Source organism: Aulostomus chinensis, chromosome 23, assembly GCF_037954235.1.
Source record: "Aulostomus chinensis isolate RoL2024-O1b breed Wild chromosome 23, RoL_Achi_v1.0, whole genome shotgun sequence".
Lineage (NCBI taxonomy): Eukaryota > Metazoa > Chordata > Actinopteri > Syngnathiformes > Aulostomidae > Aulostomus > Aulostomus chinensis.
The window spans coordinates 3,443,237-3,460,000 of NC_141342.1; the positions used below are offsets into that span (position 1 = coordinate 3,443,237).

Genomic DNA, 16,764 nt, shown 5'->3' on the forward strand with positions numbered 1-16,764 from the left:
ATGGGAGATTTTGGACCATCAAAATGCCAAATGAGGGAAAACCTTGAAAAAGAAACAGAGCTCATCCTTCCAACAGAGACTTGTAGAATCTTGTCGAGGTGCACCAGAGCTGTTCTGCTGGCCCAACCCTTTGTTTTTCCTTAAATTGATCACCCACTCTAATGTTCCATGTAGTGAACCCATTATTTTGAATATATGACAAGGCTGATGTGCTCTATCCTCCTGACTTGAGTTGGAAGAATAGCAACTGGCCTTTTATTAATGTGTTTGGTTACTATAGTTTTCCCCATTTGAAAAAAAAAATACTGACAGAAGCTTCCATGTTGCTTGGCCACTGACTTGCTTTATTGTAAAAATTGTATTTGCCTGCATTCCTGTATACTACAGAAAGAAGAGCAATAAATGTACCACAGCAAAATCAGCTCGGTAGTTTTATTCATTCACAAGAAGCACACAGTACAGGTTCAGTCTATTCCATGGGAACTTTATTTGTAACCCTTGATAAACATACAATATAATATTAATTGCTCTTAAGATTATTTTATCATCTAATATGAACATTCTAGTAGATTGCAATTTATACAACATGTACCCTGGAGATCGAGATTCACCAGTGGTAAGGAAACATCCCATGAGAGAGGAACGCATCTGGAGACTCTTCTGTTGTGTCCACTGAGACTCTGGGCTCTCACCGAGGTTTGCACCGTTTCCCAGTACAGACAGAGCGACCCGTTCAGACGGGATTGAGCCAGTCTGGTCTACGGTGCATCACTTAGTTGAAGAGACTGACTCTCAAATAAGCCACAAGTATTCAACAAAAATCCCTTTAGAGTCACTGCCTGTAGGAACAATGATACATTTAAAGGAGCAGTGTGTAAGATTAAGAGTTGTCTTTTGGCAGTCCAGATCTCTATTCTCCATTCATCACCTGAACTTGGAGTGTTTTTGCTAGCTTAAATTGAGCTCTATAGCTACAAAACATGAGTACAGGTTTCATTGGCTTTGGTGAAACAGTTCTTGAGTTACAGTACGGAAATGAAGGGCGAGTGGAAAAAAAAACAAGGTGCCCCTGAAACCTGTTTCTCTGGATACAATAAATACACAGGATAAATGCAACACTATAAATCGGGATATTTTGCTGACTACTTGAGTACTCATAATAGATCCCCTCCAGAGAAGTATTACAATGATATATCCCCAAAAAGTACTTTTAGCCTTATAAGTACTCACAAATAGGTGTCTTTAACTGACTGCGTGACTTTTCCGTCACACTAAAATGCAGAAAGAGCCAACCATGTACATTTAGCTCTAAGCAAATATTGACTTAGCGTCAACAACAGCCAAACTACCAAAATAAAACAAAAAAACATCAGTGTACGTGCACTCAAGCGCATCATCCAGTACAACTCTTGTCTTCTATGTCGAGCCACATACTCTGTAACTCACAAACACAATGATTTTAGCTAAAAACCAAAAAAAAAAAAACTATAACACGCAAACGCAGTTCTGTGCTGCCATGAGGGGGGACAACTTGGCACAGTTGGTGCAACTGAATGCTCCAGCTGGTTGTGCTTGGCGCTACCAGGAGCAAGCAGCGAACTGGAAGGGTGATGGGTTGTTTCGAGCTCAGATCAAACCCTTTGTGGATTCCTGAGCATACGACTCATCAAGACGACTTGAATTAGCTGATGATACACTTGGAATTATATCTATTGAATTTGATTCTCTCTTCCTTTTTTTTTTTTGCTCCAAAGTGGCCATTATAAAAGTGTATAATTAGAAGGGCTCTACAAAAAAAAATATACATGAATTGTAGATTTTGGTCATACACAGTTTGCTGAACAGAGTTTATAAAGCTGATTACGATGTGACCTAAATGCGAAGAACCACCGTTAATTTTACAGTTGGGCTGATAGCTAGTGTCTAGTTGTGCAACAGTTGTTCATGTTTCATTGCGAGGGCAAGTGGGCCCCTACTGCTACTTGTGGCTTTCTGAGAGGGAATGCTAGCAGGTGAATCTCAGTAGTCTGAAGTAACAGCCTCCCGTGCACCCGCCTCCTTCAGGTGAATCCATCAGCGCTGATAGAGGAGGTGAGTTCAGGTGCGTTCGACTGCTGAGACCCATCGCAAGCATTTGGTGAGGGAAACATTCCATCATCAGTGCAAGCCCAAGAGACCTGCCGAGTCATGCAAGAACATGCCACTTTACCCAAAAAGTGTTTTTGTTGCCTTTCAAGTCCTCACAAATAATTCTTTAAACTCACAAAGATTTTTTCCCTCCCGCATTGCTTCTTTTAGAGTCCAGAATGCAGAAAGAGCCAACCACGTAAATATTCAGCTTGAGGCTGGGAGGCAAGGAGACGTCCACTTACAAACTCTCGAGTGCAGTTTTTTGGTATCATCCACATCTTCTTAACCCAGTTGTGTGGTCAGTAATCTGCAAACACTTTAATTTGAACAACAAAAAAACAGCTACTGCGCTACTTCACGGCAGCACTGAAATGAAAGTATTATAGAGAGCGAGGCAACTGATGGTTTTTCCGCGGTTTAGCTGTGGGTTTGTTATTGTAGCTGTTAGCCATCAGTTTCCATTAGCTTCAAGCTAAATACACATGGCTGGCTCTTTCTGCATTGTGGAGTCACACAGAAAAAAAAAAAAACACCTTTGTGAACTCAAGACGCCTGTTTGTGAGTACACGACACCTTTTGATAGAAGCATGGCTTTATGGGTCAGGGAGCGGTAACTCCATGAGTCATCATCTTCCTCCTCCCAGGACAGTTGTGTGGTTGGTACACAGGTAAACAGGATTTCTGGTTTTTTTAGCAGCATTTATGGGTGTAATTTTTCTTGCCGAGATCTTTTTAAACTTTAGTTACAGCTGTTTTCCTGTGTATTGCAGCATGGTGGATGTGTGATCAGTGTGCATGAGCAGTTGAACTGTACAGTGCTAGGACAGGCTGCTGAGGAGCATTTTGGCTCATTCTCCAACTGAAACATCCAGTCACATGTTCATTCTGCTCATGGCGCCAAGTTCTCACCGCCATTTGATTTGATCATTTAGGAATGAGCCCGAACTGTCAAGCAGAACCTGCCAAGGACAGCAGATTAGATGTTCTATATACATACACATTTACATCAGTGGACATAAAGCATCTTTACATCAGGTAAGGTAGCATTGGATCAGCCAGTTTGTGCCACTCATGTACTATCATTTTTAAGCCACAAAAATAAATATCTTTTTTCCTCTAAAATTAATTGTATGAAATTGTTTTGAGCGCATTTCCAGAACCATACAAAATATTTCTGTAACTCCATGTCCCGTTAGCTTGAAGTGACGTTATTTAGTAGAAGCTATGGAGCGGTTAGCTTCCCTTAGCTTCTATGCTAGCAAATAATTTAGTAGCAAATACCAAAGTAGAAATGTCTTGGTTGCACATGTCTTATTTTTCCGTTACGATTTAAGAGTATTCTGTTTGTAGCCAATTAATGCTAATTCTGTGATGGCTTAAATGGCACAATATCCCAGTTAAACATCATACATTTCACATCAGGTTCATACAGTGTAAAATAAAGCAGGCTACACATGTTAATACAATGTGTCACATTTAATCGACATTTCATATTATATGTTACGAAGTCATTTTCAGCTAGATGTGGTGAACATTACGAGTGCCACACAGAAGAAAGATTATCTCAGTTCTTTGTAAAACTAAACCCAATCAGATTAGGCAGTGAGAGGAACCGACTGCTAATCCTACATTGCTGGCGAACAGCTTTCTTTTTTCTTTTTTTTTTTTTTTAAATATTTGGAGTGACGTTTAGCTTTGTGGATTCATCATAATGACACTACAAGAGAGGTGCAAACTGTGGCTAGCACTGGATGCGAGAAGTACATATCGTCTTAAATAAGTGTTAAGACAAAACTCTCACAGATTGCATATTGAAAAGAGAAAAACAGAAAGAAAAGAAAGCCACAATACCAAATCCATGAGCTCTCAAGACAAACACTTGTTGCATACTCATCCTGCTGCAATGAGCAACCCCACAACAAACTCCATGATGCGAGTGTGTTTCGACAAACATCTGTACATGTCAATAATTCAGAGGTGAACACACAAATGCGTACACACAATCCACAATATACAATCCAATAGGTGGCTTTTTTGTTCTGTTCAACCTTTTATTTGGTAGATTCTTTAATTGTGTACAATTACTTCAAGTATATATATACCATATATTTATACTCTACTCCTTGTTGCTCACATTGAAAGATGCATTGCATTTAACTAAGACAATGATTTGTCTTCAAGTTCTCTGGCTGAATGGTGGATGAGAATATTTTAGGTTTAACTGATGGTGCGATGGAAGGTTTCTGAACAAGACTCATCTCATTGCGCTGGGCAACCTGGACTCACTTCCTTTGTTCTTTGGAACGTGTGAACCAGCAGGTGATTCTACTCTGAGAGCTAAGATGTCAAGCGTCGCATCACAAAGCTTTGTGTCCCACCCACCACATGGGTGGGTGACATTGACCCCACTCTCCCAACCCCACACCCCACACCCCAAACCCACCCGCTTCCACCCAACCCAAGCCAAACTCCCTCAGTCCACGTACATAGGAGAGATGGGAGAGGCTGGGATCTGATCCAGGATGCGACATACGTAACTGGCAACGTCCACAAAACGCTCCTCATACATGAGAATGAACGGTTGTTTCTGGGGGAGAGATACACACAGCTTCAGGCTGACAGCAAGAGACAGACACAGACAGCTACCGTGGCTAGCAACGCTAAGTAGTCCTGTTAAACCGGTCCCCAGCAGAGTAAGATCATTAGCATATGTTTAGCCTAAAAAAAAGCTAATACTTTCTGTAAATTACAGTCAAGCTGGGTGAAATTTAAAGCTTTTTATCCACTTCAGAGCAGTGGAAAAAGCAGTAAACACAACGACGACAATAACTAGAACAACTACGGATTGGCTATTGCTAACACAAAAGCAGAGAGCTCCATTTAGTCGTTTTGTGATGAACTCATGTCAAATATTCACACGTGATTCAGCTCTGTTCATCTCCGCTGGCCGGTTCCATTAACGTACGATGTTTGCTGTTTGGTGGTGGGTGAGTAGCGCTCAGTGTCTTTTCCAAGCCTTCTGTCATTTTATTCTGATTTTCTTCTTATGATAGGCATTCTGGTTCTGTTCTCTGTCTCACATGTTTCCAATCTTCTCTCTTTGTTGTTGAGCACTTTGAGCAGCCATTTTTTTTCTATGAAAGCTACAGTATATTGTGTTATTATTTTAGGAGAGGCCGCATCTACCAAAATATGTTCCGATTTCCATTTTGTTTTGTTTTTTCACCATCCTACCCACTAAAATCTGAGCTCGCGGCGTACTCACGACTCCCTCCTTCAGGGGCACATGTCACCAATGCTGACATCACTTCCTTCATGTGTTACCCTGGTAACTAAAACACTTCAGAACTCACAGACTGCACTTAAACTGTTTAATAACCCTTTTAACTAATATACCAAAGCTAACTTAGCATGGACAGCCAACCCTCGTGCTACATTTAATCTTGAATTTATTCGCTATGCGAGCCAAACCCTCTTACGTCCATCTTTCTAGAACATTAAACGTTAATTGCAGTACTAGTTTAAGAACTTACCAGAAGTTCCTTGTACTTTGGCCTTTTTGATTCATCCTTTGTAAGGCTGGAGACAGAAAGAACAAATCATTTCAACTAGTGAGCAAAGAAAGTGGCATAAACTTCTAGAATATAAAAGCGTATTGATGATACTGACGCTTGGATGGTTGAGGGCAGGTGACAAATTATAGCACGAATGAGGAAAAGATCCATCACATCCTCTGAAATGTGAACAAACCTATTCTACGCTTCAGTTTTCATCAGACCTGAATGAGTCCACAACAACACTCTAGTCTGCGCGTTGAGAAGCGTCCTTGGGGTCCGGCTGTCTGAAGCATAATTTCAGGAGGGAGGCACCGAACTTGACAGGACAGAGGAAACTTTACTGTCCAGATGAAATGAGAGTTTAATTTTGCTCCTAAATGTGTCAAGGAGAGAGAGCGTCATCGTCTACTGGAGCTCTTTCGCTGTCCGTGACACTCAAAAGCTGCATCATCTGCTAAATGACGCAGCGGCACCAGCAGGAGGTGCAGCGGCACCCACAGGGCGTCATCTGCTGTGAGAAATGAGAAATGAACCTGCTCCCGGTCAAACATCCATTCACAGATATTTTAGTTTGATCTGGTTAGCACAGGTGATTGTGATGTTACGCAATACTTCTGTTTACATTCAGAAACGTGTCCTTGTCATGCAGCCAGTTTTTTTGTAGCTACTGTAATGTTAGCGGTCAGACTAGCAAAAAATATTCACCAACTTTCAGCAATGTAACTGGCAGAACTCCTAAGCCTCATTTTTTGTTTATGGGTGATGAGTTTGTCTGCTCCATTTTTGCTGTTGGAATAGAGATTCCTGAAGGCAGCCATCTTGCCTGCTTATTGTCATCATCAGGAGGCTTTAAACCAGGAGGTGTGACATCCCAGCTGCATGACAGCACAATGTACTCCACTGTATATTCACATGATTAAAATAAAACGTGTGTATTTCAAAAGAAATTGGATATTGGAAAACATTTTCTCTTCGTTACAAAGAATGTCTTTCAATGTTAAGAGCTGAACTCTGTTTTTAGACCAGCAAATTCAAGAATGTAGAAATAGAAAATCTTCATGGAAAAAGTGAAATCTGAAAAGAAAAAAAAAAAACACCTCTGAATTTCACAAAAAGTTAGAACACTCGCTTGAGGAAGTTTTTGTGCAACACAAGAGATGGAAAACCCCCATTCAGATAACCTGTCATTCATGCGTGACCTGTTTTTCCGTAGCAGTCAGTTTCACCGACGGTCCCAAACAGCAGCAGTCCCGCGTCCAGCACTCGCTAGTACTTCAGAAGTATCTGAACTTGTTTTGAGGTATTTACTCAAGACTTCTCTCCATTTTGATGCTAGATGGCGCTTCTTCTTCTACTCTGGCGTTACAGCCATGCGTAACGTTGCCTCTACCACCATCTTCTGACAACATTACTACATAACAACTTCGCTCAGTCCAAACTAGGTGATGGAAACACTTCTCTTTTGTCAGTACATTGATAATTAAATGGAAAGATGCCCTCTGTGTGGAGCTTACCATAGGTTAACAAAGTTGATGAACTTGGGGGAGAACTGCCTCTCCTCGGAGTTGCTGAGCTGGGGAGGTTCTCCTTTCACCACTTGTGTCAGCTGATCAAAAACACTGTTCCACTTGGGGTAAGGAAACCGCCCCGTGGCCAGCTCGTACTGGAAGCAAACACAAACGACAGGTGAGCTCAGCCACAGCGAGGGACGAGGTGGCGGGATAAAGAGGACTACTCGATGTTCCCTACCAGGGTGATTCCCAAGCTCCACACGTCAGAGCGGACATCGTAGCCCTGTCTGGAAGCACTGGGGTCTATCCTTTCAGGCTGCAAACAAACAAGAGAAAGACTGTGAGACTGAGATACATCGCTGAGCCCGCAGGCAGGTTGGCTTCTCCTTCCATGAGGAGGTCAGGGGTCAGGCTCTCCCCTGCTTACTTGATCTTATGGCTGTTTTTGTATTCATTCTTTGTAAAGACGGGAGACAAAAAACAACAATTGATTAGACTCCACCGCAGTGAGAAATACTGTACGATGTGCTAACATGAGGCCAAAACATTCTTCTTGTCTTGATCACTTCACCAAGATTCAACGACGTCAGTACTACAGTATACACCACCCGCGTTCTAGAACAGTCATCAGGAACCAGGATCTACACTGTGGTCCGGATCCTGGTTCCTTTCAATATTATCTATAATAAATTTCAGCACAATTTGTCAAATACTTTTAGCAGGATATGATATGGTGCAGGGCGGCACGGTAGTGCAGTGGTCAGCAATGTCGCCTCACAGTGAGAGGGTTCTGGGTTCAAGTCCCGGCTGGAGCACGGGGTCTTTCTGTGTGAGTCTCCATGTTCTCCCTGTTCCTGCTGGGTTCTCTCTGGTACTCCAGCTTCCTCCACAGTCCAAAGACATCAAGAGGGACCAGGTTAATCCAGACTCTAAATTGACCGTAGGTGTGGCTGTGAGAGCCAATGGTTGTCTGTCTCTATGTGTTGGCCCTGCCATGGACTGGTGACCTGTCCAGGGTGAACCCCACCTCTTGCCTGAAGGCTGCTGGGATAGGCTCCACCCCCCAGCGACCCTTAACAGGATAAGCGTTAGCTCCATATCATCCATCCATCCATTTATTTTCGAACAAACATCGAATGATTTTTGCTGTGATTGGCCACACTGGCCATGAACTCCCCTGCTCACTATTTACCTCGAAGGCTGCACAATTTTGATTAAACATCTAATTAGGGTTGCTTTTTACACCATTTTTCCTCATTTTTATTGAAAAACATTTGTATCAAAATAAGATGTTTTCTTAAGTTTGTAGACTATGACACGCAGTGAGGACATCTCAAAAAATATATTTCTTCAATTTGAAAACTGCAGTTTTCCATATTGCAATTCAAACTGTGCAGTCCTACTTACTGCCATGTAAGGCCTGCAGCCTGCATCTCTGGTCTTGGCTATGGAGTCCACCAGCTGGCCGCTGATCCCAAAATCACACAGCTTGATGTTACCCTTTCGGTCCATAAGAATGTTGGAAGGTTTGATGTCTGACATGACAGGAGAGGACGACTTGAAGTAGAAGTAGAATCTGAATGCTAACACCAGTATATCTGGACATTCCCTCCCTCTGACTGGGTGTCACCGAGTTTAGAATCTAAATCACAATAACTTACCTCTGTGGATTATTTTCAAGTTTTCTTTTAAGTGGTTCAGTGCTTTAACCGTCTGTTGGTTTAAAATAAAATACACAGGTTAGGTTTTGATTAAATACGTGGGGAGAAATCAAAATGTCCACAGAAAAAGTAAACCGACTACTTACTGCTAATGTTATTTTGCCTAATATTTCCTCTGGAATGACGTCATCTAAAGCACAATATACATATTTGTAGAATTTGTCTAATGAGGTAGACATAAGCTCCATACAAATCCAACAGTCCCCCTGAAACACAAGGAGAGACTGGTCAGTTCCCTTGAAATATTCATTTGACAAGCTAACCAGGAGTGGAGGATGTCCACAGTCTGCAATTCACTTTTTATTTTAGTGAATTCTACCAGCAAAAGTGAACATGCAACCTTTTTGTGTGTATCATACAGACATAAAACACTGTGGTGGTGGTGACTGACAACAGTGTCAGAAGATGACAGGCAAATAAACTGTGTTTTATATCCATGATGACAACAGAAAAATACCTACATCAAAGCCTGATAAGAGCTGACAACAATTTAATTCATTATTTCTATTTGCTGCGTGAGTGAACTTTAAAAACAGATGTAGTGAAAGAACAACCTCCTGAACAACCTTCTGAGAACTCACGGGGTGCAACTGAACGCGTGGTGAAGTCACTCGATTACAGTCACTTGACAAAAACTTCTAGAAGCACAATCCAGGTCATTCCTAAAAGGAAATAGCACAACTGCCCCTCTCAAGTGTGGATGTGCGCTGTGTCCTGAGGACGTGACTGCGTCTGTCTGATCAGACGTCTCCATCACTGCAGCAGATATTCGGATGAGGTCACGACGTTTATTTCATGACTATTTAGGGTCAAAACTGTGTCTGCCACCTCCTCATTGAGAGCGTATTCTGACCTCACAAAAGACACAATAGCAGTCGGTGCTCGAGGGCAGTGGGGTGAGTCTGAAGTGTGTGCAGGCGTGTCGGACCTCTCTGAAGAGGGCGCCGTAGAACTGAACGATGTAGGGACAGTCGCTACTCCTCATCACCACGTCCAGGTCCATCAGCAGCTGCTTCTGCTCCTTCTCATCCACGGTGGAGCGAATCCTCTGAGAGACAAAACGTTTACACCTCAACATCACATTCGTCATCAGTGCCATCTTGTGAAAAGGGTGTACCAGAAACACAGTGCACAGAAAGTACATGCAGTTCCATGTAGTTCAGTGTTTTCAGGTTCACAAGGTTGAGGTAAGATCATGGAGGTAAAGCAACAGCAGTAGGATATTAGCTTGACTCAACGTTCTGAACTGTTCAGAGTCCTTTAGGAAAACCGTTAAACCTGACCTTACTCTAGTTTTGTTAATCTTACCATATGATAACGTGTTCATCCTGTGTCTGGAATCTCTTGGCACCCTTCCACTCAAGTCCCATTCAGAGAGGCACGATTTCATGATAAATCAACATTTTTGATTTAGATTTATCTAATTGATTAATTTATTTCTGTGATTACATGCCACTAGTACACAAGTGTATCTAGTAGTAGTAGTAGTAGTAGTAGTAGTAGTAGTAGTGGTAGGAACTATATCTGCAACCCTGGGTGATACATCAGATGTTGAGACAAGGCTCTATGTTACGTTCATGATGTCCTGATTTCAGCACCATGTTTATCTGTTTACTTAAATTAAATCACATCAAAATCTGAGTTGTTAAAGACAACCATCATGGATTCTGATTGGGTCACATATCTGGGACAAGCAGAGGGCAGAAACATGGGTCCTGGTTGATGACGGGGGACCCCGGCTCCTCTGCTCTTATTCCCACAACAAGGGCCAAAATTTTCGTGTTGGCTTAAAAGAAGTAACAGCACGAGCAATGAAGTGAGAGGACCCAAAAAACTACTTCCCCTGAACAGATCGGGGCAACAACCCAGCTCAGTTGAAAACTTCAAACCAGAGAACTCCCCTGTTTATGAACAGACATACACAGTACATCAGGTAGAGAGGTCACCTTGACTGCCATGATCTGGCCCGTGGGTTTGTGGACCATCTTGTTGACGGAGCCATACGCCCCGCGACCAATCTCCCCAAGATCTCTCAGATCCTCAGCAGTGAAATCGCAATGCTGCTCAGGGGAAATCTTCAGCTTCCCCGACGACTCGATACTGTGCGTCCGCAGGCGCTCTCTGGAGGATGCGATCAGACAGGATGAAACAAGACAGGAAGAGGTAACATAAAGTACAAGGACAGGAGGAGGTAGAGAGACAGAGTGGAGCCATGAGACCAACATGCATTATAGATTAATGCAGTTATGGTAAATATTTCATCAGTTATCCTGAGCATCCCTGGATGTGAAAGCTTTACAGGTTCTATGAAGCAGCAATGAAATCTTGGCTTTCTTCCATCAGCTGAGGGCTCTGCAGAAGTGCGGGAGAATGCTCAACAGTTGCAAACATTATGAGTGTCAGAAGCGACCGACTGCATCTACTCACATGTGAGGGTTCTGGAAAGAAGGAGGCGTTGGATTGATCGGGAGCCTGGAGGCTGGTTTTACTGGAGGGTTGGCGAAATTCAGCTTCAGAGCTTTACGTTTACCTTGTGGGACAAAGAGAGAAACGGATCCATATTCCCAAAACATGCACACCACACTGGCTGCGGTGCAGGACGTGTTGAGGTATGCACCGGGCACAGTGGCATCAAATGCTCATCTTGCCTCGATAACTTCTGTATGTAAACACTTGAGACAAACCCTCGCGTCACACGTAACTGTGCCTTTCAAATTAATCTGGCAAACAGGTGAATAGGGAATGTTTGAGGGGGAGGGGTTGTGGCGTGAGGAGCCGCATTCATAAGCAGACTTTGGGTTATCTCAAGCTTCGATGAAGATCAGAGGAAGCACAGTGCATTTTGAGCATAACCAAAAGTGCCCACACAGGCGCACAGGGGTTCCCAATGCTCACAGGATGTTGCACCAGCTGCTTTACCATTTTCTTCCAAATTATGAATTGATGTGAATGATTTGAAATGTTTGTTCCCTAAAAGTAGGCCATTACGGGATACTGACATTGGGAATCCCTGTCCGAAACGTTTCCATGGAGGACTTTGAGCCATTCCAGCCTTACCAAGTCCCCTGAGACATCAAAGTGACCCAACACATAGGAAGCACTTCATTCAACCTTCAGATTGGAGAGGAAATGAGTTGATGATCAAGTTTAGCTATTAAGTGCCGCATTAACGTGTTGAGTCCTCTTTGCCATGCCCTGTTCAGCTCGAGTGCAAACAGACGCCTTCACATTGAAGCCCCGATGCAAATGAATCTTTTGTGGCCATAACTGAAGTTAATAGCAGCGAACAGTGGACAGACTCCCCAACTACCAGAGCACCACACAGGCTGTCAATAGTGTACAGTGGCTTCCTTGCACCTCCTCTACCCTGTTAAACACAACACGTTAATAACCTGGAGAGGTCAGTAGGCAGCGGCATGCCACGTGTCAGCCAATCAGGGTGCAGAAGCTGGATGAAAGACAGCGAGGGAAGGAAACCACTTTAGACTATTGAGGTGAACCCACAAAGAGAAGAGGTCGGTGTGCTTTGTGTAAGAGTCTAGTGCTTACTTTGGGGCACTCCAGACAGGCTTATCTGAAACCCTGAAGTAAAGAAAACACGTTTTACTACATGTTCTTAGGGTGTGTTTGGATGTGAAATGGTCGTTACTTTCAAGACCCTTCCCGGTTTTACTTGTATAGTTTTTGAACTGGATCTGGGTCACCTTCACAGTATAGAGCTGTGTTTCAAACCCAGCACAGCACCTTTTTGTCTTTTTTTTTTTTTTTTTTTTTTAAACACGACTCCTTGAACGCCCTCTCCACAACAAATGTGTGCCATCATTCCACCTTGTAGAAGCAGCAAAGTCCAGATTCCCTGTCACAGTAATGACTGTATCCACTTCTCGTTCAAGAAATAGATGAACTAAGTCTGCTGGCCTCGACATACCGCATTTACCCGCATGTACCACCATCGCCTAGATTTTTTTGTGGTTAACTTTGTTTCGTAAGGAGATCGTCATATTTTTCTGATAACTCTTGACTCTGAATATTCTTTGAAAAGTTAAAAGTGAATCATTCTATGAGGGGGTACGATTCCATGGTTGAAACATTGTATCACAGTATTATCACTAATCATTATCACAAAATCATTGTCAAATCCATTAAAATACACCTAATATGACAGGAACGCCAGAGTTGTGCAACTATTTCATGTCACCATCTGTACAAAAATGCACCAAACTGCAGCGTCAGCCAGTACAAGTATGAAGTTAAAAACAAAACAAAAAAAGAAGGATTATTTCGAACAGTACTGTACTAACGGTAAAGAAACTGCATTTCTCATGTAGTTTTCATTTCTCAACACTTCTGCACAGATTTTGTATCTTATGATAAGATTGACTTGAGAAATCCGAACTTCAAAATTATTAGTCATTTGTGTTCTTTTTCTCTATATCCAAGCAAGTAGAGTCATGACACCACTTGTTTACATGAATGCAATACTGTGCACAGTAATGGCAATATTACTTGTTTACCAAACCGTACAACACCGCTAGCCATAGTGCGGATTTCAGGTCTGTGTAAAAGGAGACAAAAATACGGCTGAAACACTCACGAGTCTGGACACCAAACACCTGCTGTGTTACACATCGCCGTGTGGTTGTGAAACATCATCATCATGCTATCTGCGGTCACCACCAGGGCGCCACCACTCACCAGGTCTGGTGTGTCAAGCTAACACTGCAGTTGAGCAACTTCATTTTACAATGTCAGTCTTAAATATAGAGGTTATGCGCGTGATCTCACAGTGAGTGCGAGTCACTACCAGCTGAGTAACGGAAGAAACAAGCCACAGCGTTCAACTCCGACGCAGCAAGAACACAAAACATACATTAAAAATGGTGTTGTGTTATTGAGTGGCATATAGGCTGATCCCACTGTTTCACACAATGAAGCATTCAAAGAACATGACAACTTTTTTGGGAAGTGTACTTATTGTCCATCCTCCCCAAAGCCAGACACGGAGACGGACCCCCTCCTCAGTGCTGCAGCACAGAGCCGACATCTAAGGAGACCGGCTAACTGCTTGTGAGCTTAGCACAATGAATGGTAGTGGATGGGCTGTGTAGCCTACCTCAGGCAGGAGTCATCAAATACACCTTTTCTTCTTTGCCTACATCAGTTTTACTAAAGTTGTGTATAACATTCCATTCTATAAAATAGTGAGAGATTTTAGAATCAGATACAAAGCTGGAACTCCCTTCCTGACTTGCCAAAGTGATTTCATGCGTCGTCTCGAAACGTCGACCAACAAAATAAAACGTTTGCAGAGTTGCAAAGTCGGACTTTGTAAGAGAGGAAGAGGAGGATTACTTCTGGAAAACCCGAGCCAAGATCCTGAGGGAAAAACAAAACAAAACAAAACAAAAAAACAGAGGAAGAACTGCATGCTTTGGAAGCTGAGCAGGACACAGAGATCCTGGCTATCCTGGCCATCCATTACCATTCACTGTGCTAAGCTACCTAGCAGTCAGACGGACTCAGGCATTCAGCTCCCGAATGCAGCATGGACAGAAGGGTCTCTAACTTCATATCTGACTCCAGGGACAATGAAAAATAAGAGTATTTCCCAAAAAGCTGGCAAGCTCCTTTCACTGTGGTAACTACCCAGTGTTGGTTCAGATAGGAAACTATCTGAACAGCAGGATGGTTAAATTTGTGTGTCCGGATGGAGCAAACAAATGTATTCATAACTGATTAATCTGCGATGAGTTCCAGTCACTTCCTTTGTCCAGCCATCAATCCAAATAATCCAGAGACTCTTCATTTCCTGTACTAAACAACTAAACAGCAGGAGGAGCCAGCCAACGCGTCACATTTCTGCCAGGGCAAGACAGTTAATCGGTTATCAGGAAAGTGCGTGATTCATTTTCTTGCCGATGACAGGCAGGCAGCTAGCTTGCTGTCAATGTAAGATCATAGCGCACTTCCTCAAAATGTCAACATCTGGCGGTGGGTGTTGTTGTTTCAATGTTTGCGTCAATGTTCAGCTAAAATGTCCAGAGCAGCTGCAGTGAGAGCCATTCTGTTGTGTGGATGAACATTCAGGCTTTGCTTTGTTAACATTTCCCCAGCAGCAAAATCATCTTCATGAAGACGTGAGGATAAATATTTCTTGGCCAAATGTCGGCATTGATGGTGGACGGCTTCTTCGATAAGTGAGGATTTTGGTCAAGTTCAACTGCCTTTAATTTCAGTAAATAGTTGTTTGATTTCATCCGAATTTGCCCCCGAGTCCCACAGACGCAGCAAATTAACAGAGCTGTAGACTATCATGGAACTGTGAGCAGGCCTCACTGTGCTGCCAAGAAGGAGGAGAAGCAGCTCAGATTTTAGTCAATTAAAACACAAAATATTGACATTCATTAGTAGTCTTGACTCAAAACAATATACACTTAAGAGCTATTTTGTAGCAACCAACCAAACCCTCCCAGAGGGGTTGCTTGATGTGGTCTCATCCAATGGGGTCTGTCTACTGTCAATCTACTCAGGTCATTTTGTTTCGGGAACAAATCAGCATGCAAATACAGGAAGTGGATACAAATGCAGGGTTTACAGGAGCAGAAATCAAACTTTGGGGAAAAAAATAACAGAATGGAGTAGGTAGAGGCTATTTCATAGATTTCTTTGTCAAAATATGACCTAAACAGTCGTAAACAACCTCCATCAGCAAATTAAAACCTTGTAAAGTAAGTGTGAGTACCTGTTTCATTTTGACATCTCCAGCAGGTGTTGGTTTCTGTAAGGTTTAGATAAAACAATTGATACTAGACATCTGCCAGAGAATCAGAAAATGCAACACAGATCTGTTGACCAATGGATACACGAGTGTGCTGCTATTTATTTTGAATTAAGTGCTAGAGAAAAATAAGATCAATCAATGGAAATGGCGTCCAGCAGAGAGTGCGTAAAGCAGCGATCTGCACATCCATTATCCGACAGAGACGCTGCCTGACTTGCTCTGCCTCCTGTTTTCCGTTCCAATATGAAAGCACAGAGACTAAAATGAATCGTAAATCTGCATTTGATTGATATTCTTACAAAGACAATCTGATGCCAATTAGCCACTCTTCTCCCTCTCAGCTGCTACTGAACCAGTCCTTGCTTTTGCCAGCCAGTTTCAATTAACAGTTGTGGCTCAAAGCATCTCATCTAGACCACAGGGACTGGCTTGGTCAAATTAAAAACAAGCTACATTTATTTTGTCTCATCTAACCTTCCATATACTGTCTGATATAGGGTTTAATGTCTGCACTAAGAGGCTAACTGCCAGACATTATATCAAGATGACACACGATATACATGTTCTGACTAGTTTTACGACTAGCGTGTTTATTTCATGCAGGACATGACAGGGGCAGAAATCTCGACACTGAACTAGCAACATTGTAAATGTCAAGGACCCCAAGACATTGACAGAGCACTGAAGCTAATTCATTAAGAGCATGTAGCCGCTAATGTTAACCTGTTGAAGGTAATTACAATAACACAGCTAAGTGAACTGTAATATTTGCATCGTTTGTTTGCCAGTGGTGCACAGCAACTGGCCTGGCTGAAGACAGGCACTTTCAATGTAGGCCTAGCTTGTTGCTCGCTACTTGTCCTAGCCTCCCGCTCGTGCTTTAAATGTCAGACATGGATTCACCCCATTCTTAAAATGTTTAAAATACACTTTTTAATTGGAATCGTGTAAGACTTAAGAAATAAGTCACTCCACAGTGCCAAACAGGCCCAGAAAACCGGGCTAGTGCATTAATGCTAACCTTGTAGCTATGAAGTTTCAGGGAGCTAGCCTCAAGCTATGTG

At 42.6% G+C, this 16,764-nt stretch overlaps 1 protein-coding gene across 5 annotated transcripts in view; it reads right to left on the reverse strand.

The window, feature by feature from the left end:
• Positions 1 to 350: 350 nt before the first annotated feature.
• The window catches only part of map2k4b (mitogen-activated protein kinase kinase 4b), a 17,199-nt gene continuing 785 nt past the window's right edge, over positions 351 to 16,764 (reverse strand). Inside the window, exons 2-13 of one of the 5 annotated variants that reach the window (XM_086196047.1) lie at positions 15,662 to 15,697; positions 12,469 to 12,501; positions 11,347 to 11,449; positions 10,866 to 11,040; positions 9,848 to 9,967; positions 9,006 to 9,125; positions 8,860 to 8,911; positions 8,606 to 8,733; positions 7,437 to 7,514; positions 7,202 to 7,350; positions 5,664 to 5,709; positions 351 to 3,089 (exon numbers count right to left, since the gene is read on the reverse strand). In XM_086196047.1, coding sequence (XP_086052173.1) covers positions 3,036 to 3,089; positions 5,664 to 5,709; positions 7,202 to 7,350; positions 7,437 to 7,514; positions 8,606 to 8,733; positions 8,860 to 8,911; positions 9,006 to 9,125; positions 9,848 to 9,967; positions 10,866 to 11,040; positions 11,347 to 11,449; positions 12,469 to 12,501; positions 15,662 to 15,697 — 1,094 coding nt within the window. In that variant the 3' untranslated portion in view covers positions 351 to 3,035. Of the gene's footprint in view, positions 3,090 to 4,571; positions 4,718 to 5,663; positions 5,710 to 7,201; positions 7,351 to 7,436; positions 7,515 to 8,605; positions 8,734 to 8,859; positions 8,912 to 9,005; positions 9,126 to 9,847; positions 9,968 to 10,865; positions 11,041 to 11,346; positions 11,450 to 12,468; positions 12,502 to 15,661; positions 15,698 to 16,764 lie in introns of those variants that run through there. The other 4 variants (XM_086196043.1, XM_086196046.1, XM_086196044.1 and 1 more) reach the window with 4 other exon arrangements.